This window comes from Erythrolamprus reginae, chromosome 12, assembly GCF_031021105.1.
Source record: "Erythrolamprus reginae isolate rEryReg1 chromosome 12, rEryReg1.hap1, whole genome shotgun sequence".
NCBI classification, from domain to species: domain Eukaryota; kingdom Metazoa; phylum Chordata; class Lepidosauria; order Squamata; family Dipsadidae; genus Erythrolamprus; species Erythrolamprus reginae.
This window is the reverse complement of record NC_091961.1, coordinates 1,071,764-1,099,609: the sequence shown is the minus strand read 5'-3', so window position 1 is coordinate 1,099,609 and position 27,846 is coordinate 1,071,764. Positions and strand designations below refer to the sequence as shown.

Sequence of the window (27,846 nt, the reverse complement as noted above, 5' to 3'; positions counted from 1 at the left end):
GGAAAATGAAGAAAGGAGGGAGGGAGGGAAGGAAGGAAGGAAAAAGAAAAGAGAGAGGGAGGGAGGAAAGGAAGGAAGGAAGGAAGGAAGGAAAAGGAAGGAAGGAAGGAAAAGGAGGGAGGGAGGAAAAAGAATGAAAAGGAAGAAATGAGGGAGGAAGGAAGGAAGGAAGGAAGGAAGGAAGGAAGGAAGGAAGGAAGGAAGGGAAGATGGCAGCTATTCAGAAGCTTCTGTAGTAGAGAACTCTTTATGAACAACACATCAAACAATTTAACAGAAATGACAATGCAACCAAGCAGGATTGCGTCACGGAGCATCAGATTATTACCACGTGCATAATTTGCTTATTCTGTAATCTCCTGCAGGTAAAATGTTAATCTATTATTCTGGGTCATAAGTGGAAGTGGCCTGCTGGTGCATCACAATGAGGTCACAGAACAGGTTTAGTCCGTGCTGGTCCACGGGTTCTGCCATCTATTTTTCAATTTTTAAAAACGTTTTTCTCCTTTCTGAGCATGTGCGGAAGCCACCTTTCCAGCACTGTATGTGTGACCACTATCTTGCTTTTGCTTAAAAAAATATTCTTCTGAGCATGTGCAGAAGTTTCCAGCACTGTGTGTGCGGCTGCCACCTTGTTTTGCCTTTTTTTCCTCCCAGATTTTTCAGCCAGGTAGGCGCATGCGGCACAGGTAGAAGTGAACTGTCAGCGAGCAAAGTGAGAGCCCACCCCTGTTCTGGTGTGTAGAGTCACACACACACACACACACACGCTTACCAAGAGCAACAGCTCTCAGACCTAGGTACCACTTCACAGTCCTTCTTCGCTAAGGAGTTTACAGTCACCCTGTTGCCCCCAACAATTTGGGTCCTGATTTTAACCACCTTGGAAGGATGGATGGCTGCTGAGTGAACCTGGAGCCAGTGGTGAGATTTGAACTGCCAAATGACAGGCAGCCGGCAGGCAGCAGAAGTAGCATGCAGTACCACACTCTAACCACTGCACCACCGTGGCTTAGAAAGCGATACGCAGAATTTCCCTCCCTGTATATATCTGGAAGGCGACGGAGGCCAAAACACCAAGAAGACTATTTCTATCACGTGTCCAAATGAGGGACCCTTTCAAAGGATGTGGAAAGAGGCCTCAACCTCTTTGAAAACAGGAAAAGAACCAGAAGATTTCCTCTCTCTCTCTTTCTCTCCTCCCTCCCTCCCTCCTCTCTTTCTATCTTTCTTTCTCTCTTTTTCTATCTCCCTCTTTCTCTTTCTCACTTTGTCCTTCTCTCTCTCTGTTTTTCCCTCTTTCTCTTTCTTTCTCTTTCTCTCTCTCTCTCTCTCTTTACCTCTTTCTCTCTCCTCCCTTCTTCTCTCCTCTCTTTCTGTCTCTCTCCCCCAATTCCTCTCTCCCTCTCTCCAATTCCTCTCTTCCTCTTTCAATTTGTGTTAAAATGAGCACTGTGTCGTCCTGCTCCGATGCTCATCCATGGGATTGATAAAACTGACAACTAAAAGAAATCTCTTCACTTGGGCACGTTCTACTTCACATGAATATTTGGGGAGGGGGAAGCAGGGAGGGGCTTGCCCCCCCCGACCAGTTCTTGAACACCAGATGGCAAAAGACCTCCAGCTCTGGGCTGGACGGCTCTTCTCTGCCGATTCCATTCGGATGCTCACAACAGCCCAGAAAAGCTGCATTTCCAAACAACCAGAAACAAATGGCACCGATTACAGTGGAATATAATTCAGAGCCGGTCTATTTGGGGGGGGGGGAGCAGGCGGGGTGAAATTTCCTTGCCAGCATCTGGAGGGATGGGAGCTGAGACTGCTGGGAAACCCCCAGGCCCTTTAGAGGGAGGCAGCTGCTTCTCTCGGTGGAGGGAAAACCCTGGTTTTCATTAAGCAAAGAGCACTTGATAAGCGCCTGCATTAGGAGCATTAAATGGAAGGTCTGTTAGGGTGGGGAGTGGTGGTGGTGGTGGTGGAGAATGTTCTGGAAGGGAGCTTCCGCACAGCTAACCCATAGAGTATATCCCACCCACCCCGATCCCACAAACCTTCCCAGGGAGCCTGGGGAACTCTTTGTCCCTGTAAAAATTCCAGGTAGCCCACCTGTCTTCTGCCTCACATGTCCCAGTGACCAATTAAGTCACACAGAGTCGGCCTCCTCCAGATCCCGTCGGCCAAGCAATGCCAGCTGGCAGGGCCTTCTCTGTCACGGCCCCAGTCCTCTGGAACCAGCTCCCCTCAGAGATCCGTACTGCCCCACTCTCCTAGCCTTTTGAATAGCGCTTAAAACGCACCTATGTCGGAAGGCCTGGGGGCATTAAGTGACGGTTTGTTGCCCTGGCCATTAGTATGTATGAGTGTTGGTTGCCTGTTGTTTATTGGGATAAAACTTTTTAGTGTTGTTATTATGTATTGGGGTAATTTTAAACTTTGTATTATGCTTTTATTGCTGTAAGCCTGCCCTATGGGCAACCAGGACGCTGCCAAAAAAACGAACATTTATTCAACTACACCAGTGTTTCTCAACCTTGGCAACTAGAAGATATCTGGACTTCAACTCCCAGAATTCCCCAGCCAGCGTTCGCTGGCTGGGGAATTCTGGGAGTTGAAGTCCAGATATCTTCAAGTTGCTAAGGTTGGGAAACACTGAACTCTGCAGTGAAGACTAAAGCCCAAGGGGGCCCACGAAACCTCTCCACTGAAACTGAGCTAACTTCAGCTCTCGGTTCCAAATATGGAATCAACTCCTTCCAAATTCTGGTTGAGCAGTTTGGAATTTTGCAAACGACCCTGCCCACGTAACCCCCCCAAGCCCTGCAGGCTCGGCTAAATGAAGGCCTTCTCCTTCCATCGCGTCTTCTCCAGCCCAGGAGCGGAGGCCAAAGCAAACAGCAGAGCTGCTCCAGTCGGTCTTGGCCCACAGGGCTGAAAGGAAGCCAAAGCGAGAGGAGAGGGAGGGAGAGGCTGCCTTCTCGTCCACTCCACTTCCCAGCACAAAGCAGGGTCAGTTGACCGGTCAAACAAGAATAAAGTATTTAAGAGTATTGACGTTATGAGGCCAGAACTTATGCCAATTATGAAACAGATACACGGGATATTTGGCTGCAGTTAGAAGGGCAGAGCTGCAATATCTATCTTGATAAATCTTTATTCAGGTTGCCCATCAAAACGAGACCTCACCTACTGAACCTTGCGGTTCTGGGTCAACCTCAGCCTGGTTCTCCAACGAGTCACACTCAAGGGTAACATCTGGCACTGATGGGAGTCTCAACACTGTCAAACTATTCACTAAGTCTATCACTACTAGTTTTTTTCTCATCATTCCTATCACCCATTTCCTCCCACTTATGACTGTCACTTGTTGCTTGTATCCTTAAGATTTTTTATTAATCTTGTTTCTTCATTGTTTATTTGACCCCTGTGACAACAATTAAGTGTTGTACCTCATGATTCTATCACACATGCATGAGTGCCCACACCCACAATTCAATGCCTGGGGAGGGCAAAAACAGCTTCGCCCACCACCCGGAGGCCCTCTGGAGGCCGGAAAGGGCCTGTTTCCCAACTTCTGGTGGGCCCAGTAGGCTTGTGTTTCTCCCTCCCCAGGCTCCAAAGGCTTCCCTGGAGCTGGGGGGGGGAGAGAGTAAAAACGCCCTCCCCGATTCCTCCGGAGGCTCTCTGGAAGCCGAAAACGCCCCCCGGAGCCTCTGTGCAAGCCAAAAATCAGCTGGCCGACACACACATGCACATTGGAGCTGAGCTAGGGCAACGGCTCGCATGCCAGCAGATATGGCTCCATGTGGCACCTGTGGCACCCATGCCATAGGTTCGCCATCACTGTACTAAAGAGTTGCTAGCTACCCTGGTGGCTGCGCTCAGACAACAGGCCAAACTGGTTTCTTAAATTCCCCTTTATTCTTTATGGCAGTGTTTCCCAACCAGGTATGCCCATGTCACACCAACACTCCACAGCCTGCATTGGTTGCCGATCAATTTCCGGTCACAATTCGAAGTGTTGGTTATGACCTATAAAGCCCTTCATGGCACCGGACCAGAATATCTCCGAGACCGCCTTCTGCCGCACGAATCCCAGCGACTGGTTAGGTTCCACAGAGTTGGCCTTCTCCGGGTCCCGTCGACTAAACAATGTCGTTTGGTGGGTGCCAGGGGAAGAGCCTTCTCTGTGGCGGCCCCAACTCTCTGGAACGAGCTCCCCCCGGAGATTAGAACTGCCCCCACCCTCCTTGCCTTTCGTAAACTCCTTAAAACCCACCTTTGCCACCAGGCATGGGGGAATTGAGATATCTCCCCCGGGCCTATACAATTTATGTATGGTATGTTTGTTTGTATGTATGTCTGCTTAATAATGGGGTTTTTAAAATGTTTTTAAATTATTAGATTTGTCATGAATTGTTTTATTGCTGTTGTGAGTCTACGGAGAGGGGCGGCATACAAATCTAATAAATAAATAAATAATAAATAAATAAATAAATAAACCTTGGCAACTTGAAGATATTTGGACTTCAACTCCCAGAATTCCCCAGCCAGCGAATGCTGGCTAGGGAATTCTGGGAGTTGAAGTCCAGATATCTTCAAGTTGCCAAGGTTGGGAAACACTGCTTTATGGCACCATTTTTAATGGTCTCACGCAGCGCACGGTGCAGAACATGGCCGGTGTGGCGGCTAAAACCCATGGCAGGAAAGGCCTACCGGCTCCTTACCGGGTGTTCCTGGCTGGCCGCTGCTGGGGCAACCAAAGGCGGCACCTGCTGTTGCTGGAGGAGCTGCGGGGGGGGCTTCGGCTGCCCAGCAACAATCTTAGCCTGCATGGTGGCTTGCTGGGCCAATAGCTGTGGCGGTAGCGGCTGCGGCGGCTGGGTGGCGGCCCCTGCTCCCTGCTGCGCGACTGGGAATTGAGGCTTTCCGGGCGTTGGCGCAGCCTGTGGCATCTTGTGGGCCTGGGAGAGCGGAAAGCGAAAACTTCGTCACCGCCTGCCATTTCAAAGCGCAGTGCCGCGACAGGCTCTCCCCAGCCCCCCCCCTCCCTGCATTGACAACACAGTCCAACATGAGGCCCCATGCAATCGGCAACAACGAGCTGGGAGGTCGGAGCAGAGATTACAACATATACAAATCCCAGCGACCGGTTAGGTCCCACAGAGTCGACCTTCTCTGGGTCCCGTTGACAAAACAATGTCGTCTGGCTGGGCCTAGGGGAAGAGCCTTCTCTGTGGCGGCCCCAACCCTCTGGAACCAACTCCCCCCGGAGATTGGGATTGCCCCCACCCTCCTTGCCTTTCGCAAACTCCTTAAAACCCACCTCTGTCATCAGGCATTGGGAAATTGATTCCCCTGGATCGTTTTTGTTTTATTTATAGTTTGTATGAAATGTATGACTGCTTTTTATATTAAGGGTTTTTAAACTGTTTTAACTATTGGATTTGTATTGTTTTGTTGTTGTGAGCCGCTCTGAGTTTCCGGAGCAGGGCGGCATACAAATCTAATTAATAATAATAATAATAATAATAATAATAATAATAATAATAATAATAATATAAAAACAATGCAACATCATAATCCAATTAATATTAAAACAAATTCATCTAAAACCCCAACAGTATTAAAACCAGTCATTACCATTCACACAACAAACAAACGGCTGGTGGCATAAATGAGTCTTGCGGAAGGCAGGGAGGGTGGGGGCAGTGTGGATCTCTGGGGGGAGCTGATTCCAGAGGGCTGGAGCACCCACAGAGAAGGCTCTTCCCCTGGGCCCCGCCAAGCAACATTATCTGCTTGTACGTCTGTATGTGTGTCTGACTGGATAAGGTGTCAGGGTTTTTATAATCCCCTCAACACTGTCAGACTTTTTACTAAATCTGCGCTTCTATCTCTACTAGTTTTTCTCATCATTCCTATCATCCTTTTCCTCCCACTTAGGACTGTATGACTGTAACTTTTTGCTTGTATCCTAAGATTTTTATTAATATCATTGCTTATTTATTAATATCATTGCTTATTTGACCCCTATGACAATCATTAAGTGTTGATTCTTGACAAATGTCTCTTTTTCTTTTATGTACATTGAGAGCATCTGCACCAAAGACAAATTCCTTGTGTGTCCAATCACACTTGGCCAATAAAGAATTCTATTCTATTCTATTCTATTCTATTCTATTCCATTCTACCATTTTTATTATCTATATTATTTTATTATCTATATTTGACTTCTATATCTTTGTATTGTATTGTTCACTGTTGTAAGCCGCCCTGCGTCCCATAGAAGTCCAATAAATTAAATTAAATTTTAGCAAGCCGGGGCTTGCCAGCCTTACCTGTGGTTGACCCTGCAGGGGTGGCATCTGTGGAGGTTGCTGATAGAAGAGAGCCGTGGCCGAGGGAGGCTGTGGCTGCTTGAGGAAGAGCTGGTGCTGCGGCGTGGCCTGGGCTTGTGCGGTGACGGCAGCGGCAGCAGCAGCCACGGTCTGGGCCGTGCCGGGGGGCTTGGGCTGGGCCGGTTGAGGCAGAGAGTTTGGCTGAGGGGCGGCTGCAGGGAGGGGGGGCTGCCCGGCCCCCAAAGGACCTGGAGCTGCAAGCAGAGAGTGCGGAGGTGAAATGGAGCACAGGTGGAGGGCGTCCTTCATGCCCCCCTTGCCCCCTTGGGAGCCACTGCGGAACCACACGGGCCAAGGGAAGGAATGTAAGGGAGTTGGACCAGAACCACGTTAAGACTGGGAGCCCTCACAAGTGACCCACTAGGTGTCAACAATGGGATAAGACTTCAGTTTTAGAAATCAAAATTATTCTTGTATGTTGTGGTTAGCTCTGGCCCAGCTCCTGCCCCAAGGAATGTGCAGGTGGATGTGGAGGAGACCTCCACATGCCGCAGGCCTGTTTTGGTCCCGATGGAATCTGCCGACGAAGCCTCCTCTGACCAAGGAAGCATGAGTGACAGGGAAGAGGGGAGTTTGGCAGACAGCCCAGGAGGAGATCAATCATCTGTATCATCCTTGGATTCTGAACAAGAATTAATGACACATCCACTCATGCGTAGAGTGATGCATAGGAGACAACTGAAGGATTATTACAAGAGAAAATGAGGCCACCTGTGGTTGGGTGGGACTCCAGTAACTAGGGCTGCTGCTATAAATAGCAGCATGTGGGTTTGGCCATTGTGAAAGAGTATCTGATCGCAGTTCTTCAGGGATCCTGTGTTGCTGTTTTCTCACTTTGTTGATTTTTCACGCCTTTGAAACCAAAGCAGAGCAACGTGTTTGTGTGTGTGTGTTTCTGTGTTTCTGTGTGTCTCACTTTGTTGGAAGAAGAAGAGGTGTGAAGTTTCTTCACAGCTGCTAGCTAAGTACTTAATGACTGCTTAAGATAAATTGTACAGACTACCTGGTTGTTTTGGGACGAGTGCTCTTTGCAATACAAAAAGAGTGCTCAGTTTATTTTGAATTTTGTGATAAAGAACATTGTTTTGAATTTTCAAACGTGTGTGTGCAATTTGTACCCTTGAATTTTCGGGAGGCTCCTACCAGAGAGCCGGGCAGAACACTATATAAACCAATGACCACAAAAATACCAGTAATGAACAGAAATGTAAACAAGTCTATAAAAGGTGTGAGACACAACAGCCATGTTGAATATATGTGTAGAGTTTCCTTCTCTTTTTCTTTCTTCTTCTCTTCTCTTCTTTAACTCTTTACTTTTACTTTTTTCTTTTATTCATGGGTTGCATTGTTCTCTCCTCTCTATTCAATTAAGACGTTGACTACTTATTAGGGTAATGCAAAAACTATACACTTGTACTTGTTTCTATATTCCTCGTGCAAAAAAGAAAAAGTCTGGGAACCCTCTCGGGACTCAAAGGTCCACCTGGATGACCTCCCTAAATAAATTCCAAAAATAAATAAATAAATACTAAACAGAAGAAGGATTCTCACCTGGCGGCTGGACGCTGGCCTGGACCGCAGGCCTCTTCCTGGGAGTCAAGGCAGGTTGAATGGGCAGAATTCCTGGGTTTGGTTGCGTTTGCCCGGCTTTGGGCCTCTGGCGTGGCGTGATGGACGTTTCCGTGGTAGGAATAGGATCTGTCAGCCTGTCAACAAAGGAAGAGGTTAGAAGAATGGCTGCTTTGGAAGGACATCGCGGTCAGTTGCTTTCAGAGGCCCCAAGTGCCTAGAGAACCCCTGGCCTTCAAGGGTCTCCAACTTTGGCAATTTTAAGACTTTGTTTGTTTGTTTGTTTATTTAATGGGATTTGTATGCCGCCCCTCACAACACATTTAAAAAAACCAGTATACAATATAAATTACTAAAATCCAATTAATATAACTAACTATTCTAAGACCCATTCTAAAAAACTCTGGAACATTAAAAATCATTCATTCACATTCGAACAACAAGCATACATCGTGCTCATCGGCCAGACGCTAAGGTCTAGTGACCCCAAGCCTGGCGGCATAGAGAGGTTTTCAGGCTCTTAGGGAAGGCGAGGAGGGTGGGGGCAGTGCGAATCTCTGGAGGGAGCTGATTCCAGAGGGCCGGGCCCCCCACAGAGAAGGCTCTTCCTTTAGGCCCCACCAAGCGACATTGTCTAGTTGACGGGATCTGGAGAAGGCCGACTCTGGGGGACCTGACCAGTCGCTGGGACTCATGCAGCAGAAAGTGGTCCTGCAAGTAATCTGGTCCGATGCCACCTAGGGCTTTATAGATCATAACCAATACTTTGAATCGCGTCCGGAAACCAATCGGCAGCCAATGCAGTCCATGGAGTGCTGGAGAAAACATGGGCCTGCCTTGGGAGGCCCTTGACCGCTCGAGTGGCTGCATTCTGCAGGAATGTTTCAGTTTTATTAAACTTATAGGCCACCCAACTCCTGGTGGACTCTGAGCAGCGTACAATAGTGAAAAACTGTATACAACTCATTTAAATATGTTAAAGGGTTAAATAAGGTCCAGGGGGGAAGTGTTTTTAATAGGAAAGTGAACCCAAGAACAAGGGGACACAATCTGAAGTTAGTTGGGGGAAAGATCAAAAGCAACGTGAGAAAATATTATTTCACTGAAAGAGTGGTAGATCCTTGGAATAAACTTCCAGCAGACGTGGTTGGCAAATCGACAGTAACTGAATTTAAACATGCCTGGGATAAACCTATATCCATTGTAATATGAAATACAGGAAATGGTATAAGGGCAGACTAGATGGACCATGAGGTCTTTTTCTGCCGTCAGTCTTCTATGTTTCTACAACTCTATACAACCATTAAAATCCCCATACAAAAACCAATCATCCCTTCTAGGCCGGAGCAGAGGGCTATAGCTCAACGGCCCCATGCCTGCTGGCAGCCATGTTTTTAAGGTCTTCTGAAAGGCGAGGAGGGGTGTGTGTGCAGATCTCCAGGGGAAGTTGATTCCAGAGCGCCGGGGACACCACAGAGAAGGCTCTTCCCTGACAGGACCCGGAGAAGGCCAACTCTGTGGGCTTTGATCGGCCTCTGGGATGGGTGAGGCAGAAGACGGTATAAATAACTTCCAACTTTTACATACAGGGAAGGGAAGGCAAAATCACCCCGAGTTGACTTGGAAACGGCTGCCGGACTTGAGTGCAATTGTGGATGGACGGGTCTATAAAAAGGACGTTTTGTCCAGTTTTGGCCAGATTGCTCTCCGTTGCTTTGGTTCCGTTCCAGTTCTATGAATACATCATCACAAAGAGCGGCTTTCAGCAGACACGGAAACAAGCTCAACCTCCCCGAAACGAACGTTCAATGCAACACAGACCAAGCGGAGACTCAAAGGGGAGAAGCGGGGCCTGCAACAAGGAGGCTTCCAGGTTAAGCGGGAGACGTTTGCGGCAGGGAGAGGATGGAACAGGTGACCTCAGAAAAGGACAAAGGTGGCCCTTCGTGGAAAACACGAGCAGGTCAAGGAGGGTTTGGGTCATCTAGAACAGGGGTCTCCAACCACCGGTCCGCGGACCGGGACCGGGCCGTTGGGGGTTTTCAGCCGGTCCGCGGCGCCAGGGCCCCCTCGGCCTTTCCGCGCTGCCCACCGCCCGCCCGATTTGCCCCCTCTGCTCCTCTGCCACCTCCTGCCTTTCACCGCAGCTCCTCCCGCACCCGGAACGCACGCCCTGCCCGCCTCACATTTGCCGAGAGGACTTTCGCCCCGGGCTCTCAGCAAGGGGGCTGCATGAGAGGCGGGGCCGGCGGAAGGTGATATTCAATGTCGGGGGCGCACGGGTGGTTTTGCGCGCGCTCCCTATCTCCCTGCTAGCCCACTCGGAATACTGTATTCAAAATAAGAAAAGCCTTCGCCGGCAAAGGCTTTTCTTATTTTGAATACGTATTCCGAGTGGGCTAGCAGGGAGATAGGGAGCGCGCGCAAAACCACCCGTGCGCCCCCGACATTGAATATCACCTTCCGCCGGCCCCGCCTCTCATGCAAACCCCCTTGCTGAGAGCCCGGGGCGAAAGTCCTCTCGGCAAATGTGAGGCGGGCAGGGCGTGCGCGCGTCACCGCTGAGAAGAACGGAGAGAGAACGAGAGTGAGTGAAAGCAACAGACAGCAAGATAGAGAGAAAGTGAGAAAGTGAGAAAGAGAGAGTGAGAGAAAGGGGGGGAGAGAAAGAGATAGCAAGAGAGAGAGAACAAGAGAGAGAAAGAGCGTGAGAAACAAAACAAGAGAGAAAGAGTGAGAGAGAGAGAAAGCAAAAGAGACAGAAAGAAAACAAGAGAGAGAAAGTGAGAAGAAGAGAGAGAAAGAGGGGGAGAGAGAGAAAGAGAGAGGGGGGAGAGAGAGAAAGAGAGGGAGAAAGAGAGGGAAAGGGGGGAGAGATAGCAAGAGAGGGAGAGAGAAAGAGAGAGGGAAAGGGGGAGAGAGGGGGGAGAGAAAGAGGAGATAAAGGAAGAGGAGAGAGAGAAAGGAAGAGAAAGAAAGAAAGAGGGATAGAAAGAGAGAGAGTGAGAGATGCTCAGTGAGCCTTTCTTTGAAGTTGCCTTTCTTTCTTTCTTTCTTTCTCTTTCTTTCTTTCTTTCTTGCTCTTTTTCTTTCTCTCTTTTACCTTTCCTTCCTCTATTTCTTTTCTTTCTCCTTCCTACCTTCTTCCCTCCCTCCCTCCCTCCAGTCCTTCCTCTCTTACTCTCCCCTTTCATAAGTTTCCTTGCTTCCTTCCTCTGTTCCTGTCCCTTCCCTCTTTCCTTCTTTCTTCCTTCCTTCCTTCCTTTCCTCCCTTCCTTTCCTCCCTCCATTTCTTGCTTTCCTTTTCCTTCCTCCCTTCTTTCCTCCCTCATTCCCTTCTTTCACTCCTTCCTCTCTTACTCTCCCCTTTCACACCTTTCTTTGCTTCTTTGCACCCTTCTTCTGTTCCTGTACCTTCCCTCTTTCCTTCCTTCCTTCCCACCCTCCGTCCATTCATTCACCCATTCCTCTCTTGATCGCCCCTTTTACGGCGCCGCTGACAGCTAGCTCCCCCCCCCCCCACCGGGCCATGGAAAACTGGTCTAGCTGAAAGCCGGTCCCTGGTGCAAAAAAGGTTGGGGACCTCTGATCTAGAACAGCGGGGTCGAACTTGATTTCATTGAGGGCCGCATCAGGGGCAGGAAGGAAGGAAGGAAGGAAGGAAGGAGGGAGGGAGGGAAGGAAGGAAAGAGGGAGGGAGGGAAGGAAGGAAGGAAGGAAAGAGGGAGGGAGGGAGGGAAGGAAGGAAGGAAGGAAAGAGGGAGGGAAGGAAGGAAGGAAGGAAGGAAGGAAGGAAGGAAGGAAGGAAGGAAGGCCGATGTCACTCATGTTGGGGTCCCAAGCTCCGTTTTCAGCTGCTTTGTTTGTTTGTTTGACTCCCATGCCGCCCCTTCTCAAATGACTCAGGGTGGCGTACAACATCATAAATACAGTATAATACACATGTATAGAAATCTAATATTAAAAATTACTATAAAACTTTAAAACCCATTTATCTCAACATTCGCCTAATCAGTCACTCGTGGCAATGGCCGGAATTGATCTCAATGTCAGCAGAGACGGGTCTCCAGAGCTTTGCGAAAGGCCAGGAGGGAGGGGGGCGGTATGTATCTCTGGAGGGAGTTCGTTCCAAAGGGCCGGGGCCACCACAGAGAAGGCTCTTCCCCTAGGCCCTGCCAGACGACATTGTACGGGCGATGGAACCTGGAAAAGGCCACTGAGGTACATGAGGCAGAAGATGTTCCTGTCAAAACGGAGCTTGGGAGCTTTGTGGGAAGGCTGGACAACAGAAGCACCGCGGGCCAGCCTTTCAATGTTTCCAGAACGGCTCCACGGGCCAGATTTAAGTATCCTTTGGGCTGGATCTGGGCCCCGGGTCTTGAGTTTGACACCCAGATTTAGAAAAAGACGAAGGAAAGGAATGCCTAACCACAATTTCAATCTTTAACACCGGCCTTGAAATTCTGGATTCTTTATTTAGTGTTAAGAGAGAGAGAGAGAGACTTTATTTTATTTTTTTGTTATTTCAGGTTATCTAGGCCCAAGTTTGTCACTTTGACCTGCTTTGCCTCATATCTTCATGGGTATTTATTTTATTTCTCCTATTTATAGGACTGCCCGTTACACAAAAGGTTTATTCAGGCCGGCACACAGTGCAAACCATAACATAAATAATATTTCAAAACTTTTGCAATGTTTTTCATGGTCCATATTGACAGCAATCCCAGCTACCTTTATCTGGAATGTCGCCTCTACGCAGCACACAAATCTAAGAAATGTCTTGTCGAGTTTTTTTCTGCAGTAATTTGGACACTTTTTAAAATTCATCTTTTTCCTCTTGTTTATAAAAAATTCTATTCTTTCCAAGCTTTCGTTTTTTAGTTCCTCCCTTTCTTACTGAAAGGTCAGCTGTGGTGCCATGCTTATTTTAATGCGCCCTTTCACCTAAAAAGCAGAGGATGCTCAATTTAAACCAATCTTCTCTGAAAAACAGGTTTTTCCCCCTATAAAACCTTCTGTGTGCCACTATTATCTTATTCTCATCTATATACTAAGGCTATTTCTATTTTAAAGGTCGAGTTTTGGAATGGGGCGTACAACAGAACACTCTATTCCTTTCGGGTCTATATAATATATTATCCTTTTCTTTTTTATTTCAAAACAGGATATATTATCAAACAGCTGTGTTAGTCTATGGTGCAAAAGTCAGGCAGATAGCTAACGTATTTTGCACCTTATACATTTTATTGAAAGGCACATACTTTTTGTTAACTCAACTGTTAATGCAGAAATGTCAAAGCAGGAATTCTGGAGACGCTTTCCACTAAAGGAAAGTCTAAAGTGAAATACCGGCCTGTCCCGTCCCTTCCTGTTGGGAATAACCCTGTTTTTGCACTTTCTCCTCTTCGGCAAAATCCAGTTCTTGTTCCACTTGGTCTTACATTAGCCCCCCAGTGACCATGAGGCTCATTTTGGCCACGACCTTCAAGACAGGCCAAAGGTGACCTCACCTGGCCTTGGGCTGTGTTTTCTTAGCAGCAGCTTCGCTGGCTTTCACAGGCTCTGGAAGTTTGGCAGGAATTGGAGAATTCTGAAAATGAAAAAAATCCGGTGCTCGTTAACGCTTAACGGAATAAAACAAAACAACAAGGTTGGAAGGGACCTGGGAGACCTCCTGGTCCAACCCTCGGCCCAGGAGGGAGACCCTACACCTGTGATGGCAAAACTATGGTACGTGTGGCCAAGGCGGCACACAAAGCCCTTTCTGTGGGTATCTGCACCATGGCCAGCTGGTCTTTGCTACGCCAGAAAATGGCCAAAAACCAGGTCATTTTCTGGGCTGTTTTGGGCCATATTATGCTGGTTTTTTTTGCAGTTTTCAGGCCAAAAACAGCCTTCAAAACAGCCCCCAAATGCCCAAACAATAGCCTGAAAAACAGGCCATTTTCTGAGCCATTTTTGAGACCAAAACCAGCCTGAAAATGGCCCGAAAAACGGCCTAAAAATATCCTTAAAAGCAGCCTGAAAAATGGCCCCTAAAACTGCCAAAACCAGGTATGTGCGTGCGGGTCAGGTGGTCTTTGGTTTTCCAGTGCTCCGGGGCGGGTACCTGCACGCAGGACGGAAGGCGGAGTCAACCTTGAGCCCGGTGGTGAGCTTTGAACTGCTGAACTACAGCTAGCAGTTAGTGGAGGTAGCCTGCAGTGCTGCACTCTAACCACTGCACCACCCGGGCTCTATGAGAGGCTGGGCCTTTCACAAGGTCAGCGCAAGGGGCTTTGAATGACATGGAGTGCCGCGGCTTTGGTGGCCTCTCGGCAAACCCCCCTCTGCCTTCATCGCCCCGCAATTGTTGGGGGAACGGCCGGAGGCAGGCCCCCCTGGAGCATGGAGGCGTCACTCACCTGCGCATTGGGGACCGGACACTCCCTCTTGGCCTGTTTGAATGCAAAGTAAGAGACCTGGTAAATGTCGGGCCTCTTGTCCGGGTCGGGTTCCAGCATGTACCCTAAGAAAGAGAAGGGGGGTCAGGCGGAGGGGGAAGCGTCCAGGCTCAAACGGTGGCTCTACAGCAGTGATTTTCAACCTTTTTTGAGCCACGGCACATTTTTTACATTTATGAAACCCTGGGGCACATTGAGTTGGGGGAAGAGGACGGCTAAAAAAAGTTTGGACAAAATAAATTTCTCTCTTCCTCCCTTTCGCTCAATTTCTCTCCCTCCTTCTTTCTCTCCCTTCTTCTTTTTTCTCTCTCTCTCCATCCCTCTTTCTGTCTCTCTTCCTTCCTTCCTCTCTTTTTTGCTCTCTTTCTCCCTCCCTCCCTTCCTCCCTCTATGTGTTTCTCTCTCCCACCTTCCCTCCCTCTTTCTCTTTCTTTCTCTCTCTCTCTTGCTCTCTCCCTTGCTTGCTTTCTCTCTTGTTCTCTTTCTCCCTCTCTCTTGCTTTCTTTCTCTCTTTGAGCTTCACGGCACACCTGACCATGTCTCACAGCACACTAGTGTGCCGCGACACACTGGTTGAAAAACAATGCTCTACAGCATCCCTCAACCTTGGGATGGGGAGCCAAGCAGGCTGGCCAGGCCCCTCCATGAGGACTGCGAAGGCCAATGGTGGCCTCTTCCCCTGGCTTCTTCTACTCCACTGGTGCAACCACACAGAGGAAGCAGAAACATCCATAGAAACATAGAAGAAGATGGAACGGCAGAAAAAGACCCCCTGGTCCACCTCGTCTGCCCTTATGCTCTGTCCTGTATTTTCTCTTAGGATGGATCTATGTTTATCCCAGGCATGTTTACATTCAGTCCCTGTGGATTGACTAACCACGTCTGCTGGAAGTTTGTTCCAAGCATCTACTACTTTGTCAGTCAAATAATACTTTCCTGTTTCATGATGGAATAATTTATGGGCCAGTTCCAATTCCCCCCCTCCCCCCATGGCAGTCAAAAAACATACACAAACAGACAAATAAGTCTGTAATTCATGGAAAGAATCAAACCACATGGTCAAATTAGAATTGCTGATTAAATTTCTAAGCTGCCAATAACTGATATTCTCTGAGCAAATAATGCAAATAATGCCATGGATCAAATGACACATCTTTTAAGTCCAGCCACAAAAGATATGAATGTTTTTATATAAGGGTTTTTTTAATTGTTTTTTTAGATGTACCTTGTATGCTGCTCAGAGTTGGGCAGAAATAAATTAAATTAATACAGGGTGTCCAGGGGGAAAGCATTTTGAAATCCCCTGATATTTCCCTGGCGTTTCTAGTTAAGGTGTGGTCGTAGATGACGTCATACCAAACGGCAAAGCCCTGGAGAAATATCAGTAGCTCAGGGAGCAAGTTGTTGCCACAGTTATGATCATTTTTGCTTGACTCTTGTCAGGCACCGCGATCCAGGGTTTTTTTTTACATGTTTCCCCCCTGACTTTTAAACATTTTAATACAGTTTGGTTTTTTTTTACATGATTTATTCCATATTTTCACAAATTCCCTGATAATTCCGTGATATTTCCCGAACTGCCGATTTTCCTGCTAATTCCCTGATTTCCCTGTTTTCCAGGTTTATTGGACATCCTTTAATAAATAATGATAAATAAATCAAGAGCAAGCTATGTTTCAGAGGTTGTTTCAATGGACGTCTTGTGAACCCCAAAACGACAGGACCGGCTCCCCTTACAAACGGGATACTCACTGATGAGGCAGTGCATATCTTGGGTGTAGCGTGAGTTGTCAGGAATGGTGAAGTTGCCGTCGCAAATTGCCACCTGGCTCTCCCCAAACGGCAGAGTGAAGTAGCAGAGTTTGTAGAGCAAACAGCCCAGGGCCTGAAAGAAGGAGATGAGCCAACCCTCAGAGTCTCATAGAAGCAATAGCCGTGTGGCCCACCCCCACTGCTACACAAAAACCTTTCTACATCTCGCTTGGCGGGACCCAGAGGAAGAGCCTTCTCTGTGGCGGCCCCGGCCCTCTGGAATCAGCTCCCCCTGGAGATTAGGACTGCCCCCACCCTTCTTGCTTCCCGCAAACTCTTGAAAACCCACCTAGGTCGCCAGGCATGGGGAAATTGATTCCCCCAGCTGTCCCGCGTTGTGTATGGTTTGCTGAATTGTGTAATTGTTTTTAATAAGGGTTTCTTAATATGTTCTGGTTTTAATATTGGATTTGTAAATTGTACTGTTGTTGGAAGCCGCTCCGAGTCCTTGGAGAGGGGCGGCATACAAATCGAATAAATAATAATAATAATAATAATGATAATGATAATAATAATAATAATGATAATTTCACTGTTTTTGCAGTCGCCTGATCGGCCTCATTGGCCTTCTCCGGGTCCCATCGACTAAACAATGTCGTCTGGTGGGACCCCAGGGGAAGAGCCTTCTCTGTGGTGGCCCCGACTCTCTGGAACCAACTCCCCCCAGATATCAGAGTTGCCCCCACCCTCCTAGCCTTTCGTAAGCTCCTTAAAACCCACCTCTGTCGTCAGGCATGGGGGAATTGAATTTTTTTCCCCTTCCCCCTAGGCTTATAGAATTTATACATGGTATGCTTGTATGTATGAGTGGTTCTTTAAATTGGGGTTTTTAAGATTATTTTTAATATTAGATTTGTTTACATTGTCTTTTTATATTGTTGTTAGCCGCCCCGAGTCTTCGGAGAGGGGCAGCATACAAATCTAATAAATAAATAAAATAAATAAATAAACTAGTAGTAGCTCACTATGTCATACGGTTGAACTCAGTAAACATTAAGCTTGGCTTGGGAGGTCACGCGAGTAGCCTCCGAGTGGCCCTCCCTCCTTCATGTCATTTGCAAGCCACCCGTTCAAATAGCTTCAGTCCACGGGCATCTAGTTGAATGATGTCATGAGCTTTATGGGTCAATTCACAGGCTGATAAGAACGAAACAGACACTTCTGCACATTGACACTTGCAGGCTCATCTAACAGCTCATCCAAACCCAGATTAATTAGTCGCTTATAATTAATCTCCTTTCTTCTCCTGCAAAAAACCCCAGTTCTTCCTGCACTGAGCTTTTTCGCCAATTGCCCTCCACGGAGAAGCTGCGGTCACATTTTAAAGCCTCCCCCTTACTTGACAACAGGAAAAAACCCCGTAAGAATGAAATCACCAAAGCCTAATACCTAGAAGAGGAGTGGGTTTTAAGTGGGAAAGAGTTTAATTTCTGAAATTCGTGTAACATGGTCACCTTAATCCATCTTTTTAAAGAAGAGGACTAGCTGATTCAAACTTGGGAAAAGGATTTACTTCTGCAGGGTGTCCAGGGGGAAAACCCCCACCCTCCCTGTCTTTTGTAAACTACTCAAGACTCACTTATACCACCAGGCATGGGGGAGTTGAGACACCTTTGAGACACCAGGGTTTTTTACTCTTTGTTTTATGTTTGGTTTGAATGTGCTGTTTGGTTTTTAAAAAAATAATGATAGGGTTTTATATGTTTTTTAATATTAGATTTGTTCCACTGCTATATTGTTTTTATTACTGTTGTGAGCCGCCCCGAGTCTTCGGAGAGGGGCGGCAGTACAAATCAATCAATCAATCAATCAATCAATCAAATAAATAAATAAATAATAAAATTTTGAAATCCCCCGATATTTCCCTGACATTTCCCTGTAACTTGCGATCTAGTTAAGGCACGGTCGTAGATGACCTCATACCAAATGGCTGAGCCCTGGAGAAATATCGGGAGCTGAGGAAGCAAGTGGTGGCCACAGTTGTGCTCATTTTTGCTTGACTCTGCCAGGCAGCGCGATCCATTGTTTGTTTGTTTTTTACATGATTTTCCCCTGGCTTTTAAATATTTTAATACAGTTTGGGGTTTTTTTCCCTCATTTGTTCTTATTTTTCCCCACAAATTCCCTGATTATTCTCTGATTTCCCTGTTTTCCAGGTTTGCTGGACACCCTGCTTCTGGTTTGAGTCGACTGCCCCAAAACTTGATATGTGTGTCATGATACCATCACGACTAAAATGTGAAGAATGTGATGCACATGTCAGTCAGTATGCATAATATGCATCATTTGCATAATGATGTTGTAAGGTGTGTGATGTGACTTCCCTCCTAAGGATTTCTCGGTCTCCTTTGGTTCATTTCTAGTTTCACAATATTAACAGAGATTCCAGGCCACAGGCAGCCTGGACGATACAACGACAGACTGCAGTCAAGAACGACTTGCTATAAAATATTAACACCAACTCTCTCCATAAAACACTTCAATAAAGCACACCACTAGACATGCCTCATTATATTATTATATATATGTTGTTATATATATATATAAAACTTAAGGATATCATTATATATATTTGTTTTCGTAGATTTTCACGGGTATATGTATGTAGATTGTTCTGAGTTCGGGTTTTGCCCCGTGTAATATTTTGAGTGTCTATGCGACGTTTCGGTGAAATCACATTCACCATCATCAGGCTGAAGTTGTTAGCTTCGTGCTGCTGTAAATATTTTTTGTAAACTGTAAACTATATTTACAGCAGCATGAAGCTTACAACTTCAGCCTGAATATATATATTCAATTTTTTAATGCCACCCTTCTCCTTAGACTCAGGGTGGCTTACAACATGTTATCAAGAGCCAGCCTCTTGCCCCCACAATCCAGGTCCTCATTTGACCCACCTCGGAAGGATGGAAGGCTGAGTCAACCTTGAGCCGGTGTTGAGATTTGAACCGCTGACCTACAGATCTACAGTCAGCTTCAGTGGCCTGCAGTACTGCACTCTACCCACTGTGCCACCTCGGCTCTCCCTATATCCTGTATATAACTTAAGAACTGTACAGAGTCCTTAAGGAGTTGCAGAGACTACAATCTCATTAATAAGTAAATAATAAATAAATAAAGTAATAAATATATAAATAAATCTATGTTTATATCTATGCATGTATCCACTGCCTTACAGGCAAACTCCCCGGGCTCAAATCCCAGTAAGGGTATGGCTAGCTGATGAGAGCCAAACAGCCTGAAGTAGATCTATAGTAGTCTCCCTTACTTTTCATTATCAGCAAAACTACGTTACATGAACACACACACACACACACACACAGGTATATGTGTATATCTTTTTAGAATTGGTTTTTTTAGATTAGACATTTATATTAATTGGAAGAGATACGTTATTGTATATTGTTTTTTATTGATGAGTTGTGAGCCGCCCCGTGTCCATGGAGAGGGGCGGCATACAAGTCCAATAAATAAATAAATAAATAAATGTGTTTGTGTGTGTTTATATGTGTATGTGTGTATACATACATACATTCATACACACACACACACACACACACACACACACATATATATATAGCCTGGCCATAATGGTCTGGTTTGATTTTGTGATCCCCAAATGACATGTGCTTATCCACACCAGAAAAGGAGGAGAATTTGGAGGGTGCAATGCAACTGCTAGGCTCCCTCGTGCCACCATCCCAGGGCTACATACCCAGATGTCTGCTTTTGTGGTGATCAGTTTGCCGCTGTAGAGGTTGACCATCTCTGGAGCTCTGTACGAAAGCGTAGTGTACCTGCAACAAAGCCCAAATTCGTGGTTTTTGCAATCGAAGAGTACGCTACAACACTCTGAGCATTATCCTTTCCGTCAAGACAATCAGGATTTTTGGTTCCTTGAGTTAATATTTGAAAGGGCTGAGCAGCTTCAAAAGTAAACAATTTCAAGGAGACATTTTATCCTGCCAGCAGAATTGTTGGATTCCTAGAAATAGTAACTATTCCCCTCCTAGTCTTGAGATAAAATGTCAGGTTTGTATAATTACTGGTGCCAAAATAAAAAGCAGATTGTTTGGGATTATTTGAACCAGAAAGGTATAATAATGGCTTCCGACATAAGCACAATTATTAAAATTCCAGAAATCTGTCAACATCTTTATTTCATTTCATTTATTCCATTTCATATTCATTTTAGGTGCATGCTAGGTGCACGCTAGAAATTCCACCAGCAATCACACAAAGGATCATTCTCACAATCTCTTACTCAATGTGGGAATAATTTAAAGTTTCTGCCATGTAATCTTTTCAAATGTTCCATCAGATAACTCGGCAGTGCCCAGCCTATATTATGTTATGATAATATAATAGAATAGAATTAATTGTTCTCACGGTCTGGACATTCCTCCTTAGCTGGCTCTCTCCTTAATTAGTTTCTCCTCTAATTCTCAAAGCATTCAAATATTCTCAATTCGCTGTAGTTTTTTCAAAGTGCAGCAGTCCTCTGCTTAATCCTCAGGCCTTTTTATCCCAACGAAGGGCTACTTAAAATCATAAACCTTTGGGGATGTTACAATTGGGCCCTCATAGTCAAAGCTCACACAACTGGAGATTTGAGATTCATACAGATGTGGGTGGCATTATTGTGAACCTGATCAATGTACGTTTTAGGCACAAAAGTCTTTAAAAAAACCCCAAAAGAGGTAGACTCACTTCTTAATTTCTTCCTCCACTACGTTCACTCCTTCCAACTGAGGGTTCTGAGATTTATTGGTGGCGCTCCCAAAGTCACAGAGGACGTAGTGGCCACGGTCGTGTAATAGGACATTCTCCACCTGGAAACAAAACAGGCAGGTAACTCTGATAAGCTCTGGGCAAACAGGGGGGCCAGGGGGGCAGGCGGGTTGGATAATGGATAACTTCGGGAGCGCCTGCTGCCCAGAACCAGGTATTTAAACGGGACAAACATTTCAAGCCAAACCAGTTCCTGGGATGCTCCAGGGGTTTCCTAGCTGAGCTCAAAACAGATGGAGGTGTTGGCCCTGAACTCTCCTTGCAATTATGGGTGGAGCTTTTAATTGTCATTTGAGAGTCATTCCTTCCTAGGAAAGATTAATCAATGTTGTGTACGAGATGGGCAGCTACATAAATGTAATAAGTAAAGGCAAGAGGTCTCACCTCTCTAGTTCTGCTGATGTATTTACTGATATATTCAAAAAAAAATAAAGGGAACACTTAAACAACAGAATATAACTCCAGGTAAATCAAACTTCTCTGAAATCAAACTGTCCATTTAGGAAGCAACACAGATTGAAAATCAATTTCATTTGTTGTCAGCACATTAAACTTTGTACAGAACAAAGTATTCAATGAGAATATTTCATTCATTCAGATCTAGGATGTGTTCCTTAAGTCAGTGTTTCCCAACCTTGGCCACTTGAAGATATCTGGACTTCAACGCGTTTGCTGGCTGTGGAATTCTGGGAGTTGAAGTCCAAATATCTTCAAGTTGCCACGGTTGGGAAACACTGCTTTAAGTGTTCCCTTTATTTTTTTTGAGCAGTATATTATGAGTCCCATGAGATTGGGCGGCATATAAATCTAAATGATAGATAGATAGATAGATAGATAGATAGATAGATAGATAGATAGATAGATAGACAGACAGACAGACAGACAGACAGACAGACAGACAGACAGACAGACAGACAGGAATAAATATAAACATAAATATATAAACATAAGCATAAATATAAATATATTTCAGAGTTTTTACTCCCTGGAGGAGAAGCAGGGAATCAACAATTTCACTGGGATGAAAAAGCAGCTTTGCAACCAATCTAAAATTCATTTTCTCGGTCAACCAGGTCATGGTTGTCCCAAAGGTGCTTTTCCAAGAGGCCAGTGGGCTTCCTGGTTTTTCTTTGAAGACATTTCGCTTCTCATCCAAGAAGCTTCCTCAGCTCTGCACATCTGTATGACTAAATGCTTTTAAAAGTGGCCTCATCGACCACTCCTCCCGGACCTCGCTGGAGGAGGCCCTTAAAGCTTGTGCAGGTCAAAAGGCAGCAACAAATACTGTGCCTTTCTTTCCCCTTACGACACCCGCAGGCCTTTGTGCAAGACCCGCCAATGGCTACCTTCAGATCCCTGTGGACGATGGGCGACTTGAACTGGTGCAGCCTGGCCACCGCTTCACAAGTGTCGCAAAAGATTTGCAGGACTTCGTTCTCCGTGAATCCCGTCTGCAAGCGCTGGTTCATCAAATTCACGACTTGGCCTCCTGGAGGAGAGGGAGGACGAGAAGAGGGAGCCAGACACACGCATTTGAGAATCCAGGTTAAAGGAAAACGATCCCCATGCTCACGCGACCCAGAAAGCAAGCCACCTTATTATGCTGAGCTGTTGAGGGCCTGGCTTGAACAAAGTCATCGAACAGAACAGTGGAGGGACCGTGTCAAGGATCAGCTCGATCCATTATATTGCCATACCAGGTAAAAGAAGGATGCAAGCATGTTAAACAGTGCTGCCGAGTCATAGGGCGTAAGATGCAATTTGATTGGGCCAGAGCATTATAAGATGCAAAGCAACTTTACAATGATTGTTGGCTGTTAAGCTGTTGGCTGTTAATGTTGGTGGTAATGTTGTTATGTTGTCTGGAGCAGTTTTGAGTGTGAGTTAGCTAGAGCTGTAGTGTTGATACGGGGAAACCTGGATTGGTTTAGTATCTACGTGTAAGTGAGCTTCACTGCATATAGTTGAAGCAAAGTTGATATCCTGTAAACAGAAGATATTTTTGATTGCACTGAAGAGTAAAAGTGTTTATTAAAAATGTGTCGCCCGAGTCTACGGAGAGGAGCGGCATACAAATCCAATAAATAAATATTTCTCTGCACGGGTTCCTAAATTGCCACAATATAAATTCTGGCATCTTGTCAAGTCCTACCGCGTAGGTTTCTATAACCGGATAGACCACACAATGCGTTCAGCTGCCCTAGCCTCCTTTTGGCCTGTTGTGCAAAGCTGACCAGCAACTCTCCCAAGGCCTCAGGACAGCAAGGGACGGGGGTGGGAGTGACAATCTAAAATGTCCACTGTGCTCAGAGGTCAACCTTCCTACCGGCTGCCCACAGGCCCTTTCTGAGCTAGACGGAGAAAAGACGAGAAGCCCAACTGCGCAACTTTGCCGTGCGAAATAAAGGCCCTCGGATACACGGCGAAAAGAACGCACACATCGCTATTTCTGGCCAAGAGGGAAGCGAAGCCTTTACGAGGCAAGATTGATTCTCTGTTCCGCCTGCATCAATTCAGACTTCCAAAGAAGCAAAGCTGGTATTGATGGGAGCTGATGCAGAGATAAATACAACGGCTGTCGAGAGGCTGCCAAGTGACCCTTCACGAAAGGAAGCCGATTCCTGGATCTTTCCCCAGTTCTCTTCTAAGCTGACCAACCCGGAAAACGTTTCCCAAATGCTGCCCTCTGGTTAACCTGGCAGCCACAATTCCCCCCCCTCCAAATTCTATATTCAGTAGAATGTATATTCTATATATATTCTATATTCAGTTCTGGAGACCTCACCTACAAAAAGATATTGATAAAATTGAACGGGCTACAAAAATAGCAAAAGGTCTTAAGCAGAAAACTCATCAGGAAAGACTTTGTGAATTCCATTTGTCTAGTCTGCGGAGAGGGGCGGCATACAAATCTAATAAATAATAAATAATAAATAAATAAAGAATAATAATAATAATAATAAATAAAGAATAATAAATAAAGAATAATAAATAATAATAATAAATAATAATAATAAATAATAAATAATAATAGTCTGGAGGACAGAAGGGAAAGGTGGGGACATGATCGAAACATTTAAATATGTGAAACGGTTAAATAAGGTTCCAGAGGGAAGTGTTTTTAATAGGAAAGTGAACCCAAGAACAAGGGGCCACAATCTGAGGTTACTTGGGGGAAAGATTAGAAGCAACTGGAGGAAATATCATTTTGCTGAAAGAGTAGTAGATCCTTGGAACAAACTTCCAGCAGACGTGGTTGGTCAATCCACAAGAACTGAATTTAAACATGCCTGGGATAAACATAGATCCATCCTAAGATAAAATACAGGAAATAGTATCCGGGCAGATTAGATGGACCAGGAGGTCTTTTTCTGCCGTCAATCTTCTAGGTTTCTAGGTTTCTATATAAATGCAAAGAGGCCTGGATGGTTTTTCTATACTGATCTCTAAGAAGCTGGGAAAACTCCCCTGCAAGGACCCCCCCACTCCCAAGACCCTTTTCGTGCAAGGAAAAAGAATGAAGCAGCCACTTCATTAGCTAGCAGGGAACAAAAAATATCTGCAGGTGTCTTCAGATCCGAACAGTTGGGGTTAGAAATTCACTTCTGCCGTCCGAAACCAGGTTCCAGCAGGTGTTAGCAGGGTGGCTGCAACCTCTTGACTCTGCAAAGGGATGAAAATTTAGGGGGGGGGGCAGGCTAGAGAGCTTGGCTTCTGAACGTGGATAGGATTCAAACCAGAACTCGGTGCATGGCCATTAAATGCAGTTCAGACGTGTTTATTAAATAGGCCAGGAGCTATTCTCCATCTCTGTCTTTGCAAGAAGCACCGAGACTTTTGCAGAGCCGAGAATCATAAGACTGTGGCAGGATGTATTTATTATTCGATAAATAATAAATAACAAATAGCAATGCTTCTCCTTTGAGATGGATTTTTATAAGCCATCCACCCGGCCAAATTATTTGTGGTTTGTATGTGGCTGGTTGGCTGTTCAACTAGGTTGCAGACATTGTCAAAGAGAAGAAATGTATTTTATCACCTTCACTGTTTTCACTTTGTTTTCTGCTTTTCTGTTATTTCTTTTTGGATATTAGTTAAAAAACAATAATAACAATAGCTGTTGCACAATGCTTTACATCCCTCTCTAAGAAGTTTACAGAGTTAGCACGTTCCCACCACCATCACCAAACAATCTAGGTCCTCATTTTACAGACTTCAGAAGAATGGAAGGCTGAGTCAATCTTAAATAGGCCAGGATCAAACGCCTGGCAGTGGGCAGAATCAGCCAGCAATACTGCACTCTAACCACTGCACCACCGCAGCTCAATAAGCAAATGCACTATGTTCTATAAATACAATGAATGTCAAATTTTAAGGTTTCAATGTTCCCTTTTTGCTGTTTTTCCAACTTGCCTGGAGTCAATAACCCAACTACTCCAATTAAAGGAAACGTGACATTTAAGGCACAATCTTCTGCTTTGAAGAGAAGCAACTGTTTGAAAAGGGTTTTCACTACTTTCCCACTTTCTGCAAAATAGGGAAGAGAATTGATGGGAGAATTCTAATGGTTAACTAGCACCAAAACAATAAAAACTGCACTGATTAGATTTGGCAGGCGCATTGCAACGTAGTCGGAAGCCTGGTTCCCTTTTTGGATAAGTAAGAACTTTGCAGAAATTAAGGAATGGCTTGCAAATATGTTCACATACCTCGGCAAAAATCCATCAAGATGAGGACTTCCCACACATCTCCGCTGCTCACAGAGTTTATTGTGGAGTCAATGTACCCAACAATGTTCTTGTGGCCCACAAGATCCCTCTGGAAAAGAGCAAAAGGCACACCGTTACAGGTTGGTCATGACCTATAAAGCCCTACAGGGCATAGGTCCCACAGAGTTGGTCTCCTTAGGATCCTGTCGACCAAACAATGTCGGCTGGCGGGACCTAGGGGAAGAGCCTTCTCTGTGGAGGCCCCCTGGAGCTCCCCCTGGAGATTCACACTGCCCCCACCCTCCTTGCCTTCCGAAAGAGTCTAAAACCGTATCTGGGAGTTGAAGTCCAAAAGTCATAGAAGAGCCACCTTTGCCTACCCTGGCCTAGGAGAAGAGCCTCCTCTGGGGCGGCCCCGGCCCTCTGGAATAAACACCCCCTGGAGATCCACACTGCCCCCCCCCACCTTCCTGGCCTTCCGCAAGGTACTAATTAATAAATAAATAATAAACAATAAATCACAGCATCGTCAAACCTACATGCGAGGCCACTAATTTCCTAATTGAACAAAGACAATTCCTGGACTGTTGTTGTTGTTTTTTTCCCTTTAACCAGCCTGTTTGCTGGTTGTTCCTTGACCCTTAGCCTCACATCTGGTCTCCATGCCCGGGTTCCAAGCTGTTGAGTTTAAACAAGCCCCTCCTCCAAGGTTTGAAAGATCAACTAGTATTACATCATTTATCTCTTAAAAATGCTGATGGTTCCATGTAAACAGAGCATAAGGCGGCATCACGAGGGCTCCACATACTTACCATAATCTGAATTTCCCGTTTGCAAACTTGTAAATCGTATTCGTTGTTCACGTACATTCGTTTGAGGGCACATTTCATCCCGTTGCTAGTCCTCACCAGAAAGACGATAGCGAAGCCCCCTGCAGAAGCAAGCAAGAAAGACTCCAGCTCAGCTAGGACAGTGGCCCCTCGACTTACGAACTTCATTCGTTCTGTGACCAGGTTCTTAAGTAGAAAAGTTTGTAGACCTTGAAAGACGGCGTTTAAGGGGTGACGTGATCGAAGGGTATAAAATCATGCATGGGATAGAAAAGGTGGATAGAGAAAAATTATTTTCTCCATCGTACAACACTAGGACGAGGGGGCCCTGCCTATAGCTCAGAGGAAATATTTCTTCACCCAGAGGGCCCTTAGTTGGTGGGATTCCCTTCCAGAAGTGGTCGTGACAGCTGTCAGCCTTGATAGCTTCAAGGCAGGATGAGACATAGAAACATAGAAACATAGAAGATTGAGGGCAGAAAAAAGACCTCGTGATCCATCTAGTCTGCCCTTATACTATTTCCTGTATTTTATCTTACAATGGATATAGGTTTATCCCAGGCATGTTTAAATTCAGTTCCTATGGATTTACCAACCACGTCTGCTGGAAGTTTGTTCCAAGGATCTACTACTCTTTCAGTAAAATAATATTTTTTCATGTTGCCTTTGATCTTTCCCCCAACTAACTTCAGATTGTGTCCCCTTGTTCTTGTGTTCACTTTCCTATTAAAAACACTTCCCTCCTGAACCTATTTAACCCTTTAACATATTTAAATGTTTCAATCATGTCCCCCCTTTCTCTTCTGTCCTCCAGACTATACAGATTGAGTTCATGAAGTCTTTCCTGATAAGTTTTATGCTTAAGACCTTCCACCATTCATGTAGCCCGTCTTTCGACCCGTTCAATTTTGTCAATATCTTTTTGTAGGTGAGGTCTCCAGATCTGAACACAGTATTCCAAATGTGGTCTCACCACATTTGGAGACAGATTCATGGATGCCAAGTGTATCATAGGTGGTGATTGAAATGGATGTCCATGAGCCGCCTCTATGTTGGTTGAGGCAGGCAGGGTTCCCTTGGGTCCCATTTGTTGGGGGTCAAGGGAAAGGGAGGGTCTTGCCTTCTCTTTCTTTTCAAGATCCCCGTGGACAATTGGGGGGCCACTGTGGGACACAGAATGCTGGACTCAATGGGCTTTGGCCCGACTCAGCAGGGCTCCTCTTAGGTCCTTTTGACCAACTCCCCTCTTGACAGGCCTGAGGCTGGTTCCTCCTCCTAACCGACATCTGGAGAA

At 45.7% G+C, this 27,846-nt stretch overlaps 1 protein-coding gene across 14 annotated transcripts in view; it reads right to left on the bottom strand.

Annotated features, from left to right (window-relative positions):
- Nucleotides 1-27,846, bottom strand: part of AAK1 (AP2 associated kinase 1) — an 82,399-nt gene that overhangs the window by 38,017 nt on the left and 16,536 nt on the right. For 13 of the 14 annotated variants that reach the window (XM_070765101.1, XM_070765102.1, XM_070765103.1 and 10 more), the window contains exons 3-13: nucleotides 26,535-26,653; nucleotides 25,723-25,831; nucleotides 22,360-22,502; nucleotides 20,933-21,054; nucleotides 19,938-20,019; nucleotides 16,163-16,295; nucleotides 14,372-14,475; nucleotides 13,478-13,557; nucleotides 7,950-8,104; nucleotides 6,339-6,592; nucleotides 4,725-4,961 (exon numbers count right to left, since the gene is read on the bottom strand). In XM_070765101.1, coding sequence (XP_070621202.1) covers nucleotides 4,725-4,961; nucleotides 6,339-6,592; nucleotides 7,950-8,104; nucleotides 13,478-13,557; nucleotides 14,372-14,475; nucleotides 16,163-16,295; nucleotides 19,938-20,019; nucleotides 20,933-21,054; nucleotides 22,360-22,502; nucleotides 25,723-25,831; nucleotides 26,535-26,653 — 1,538 coding nt within the window. The remainder of the gene's footprint in view (nucleotides 1-4,724; nucleotides 4,962-6,338; nucleotides 6,593-7,949; nucleotides 8,105-13,477; nucleotides 13,558-14,371; nucleotides 14,476-16,162; nucleotides 16,296-19,937; nucleotides 20,020-20,932; nucleotides 21,055-22,359; nucleotides 22,503-25,722; nucleotides 25,832-26,534; nucleotides 26,654-27,846) is intronic. The other variant, XM_070765108.1, reaches the window with a different exon arrangement.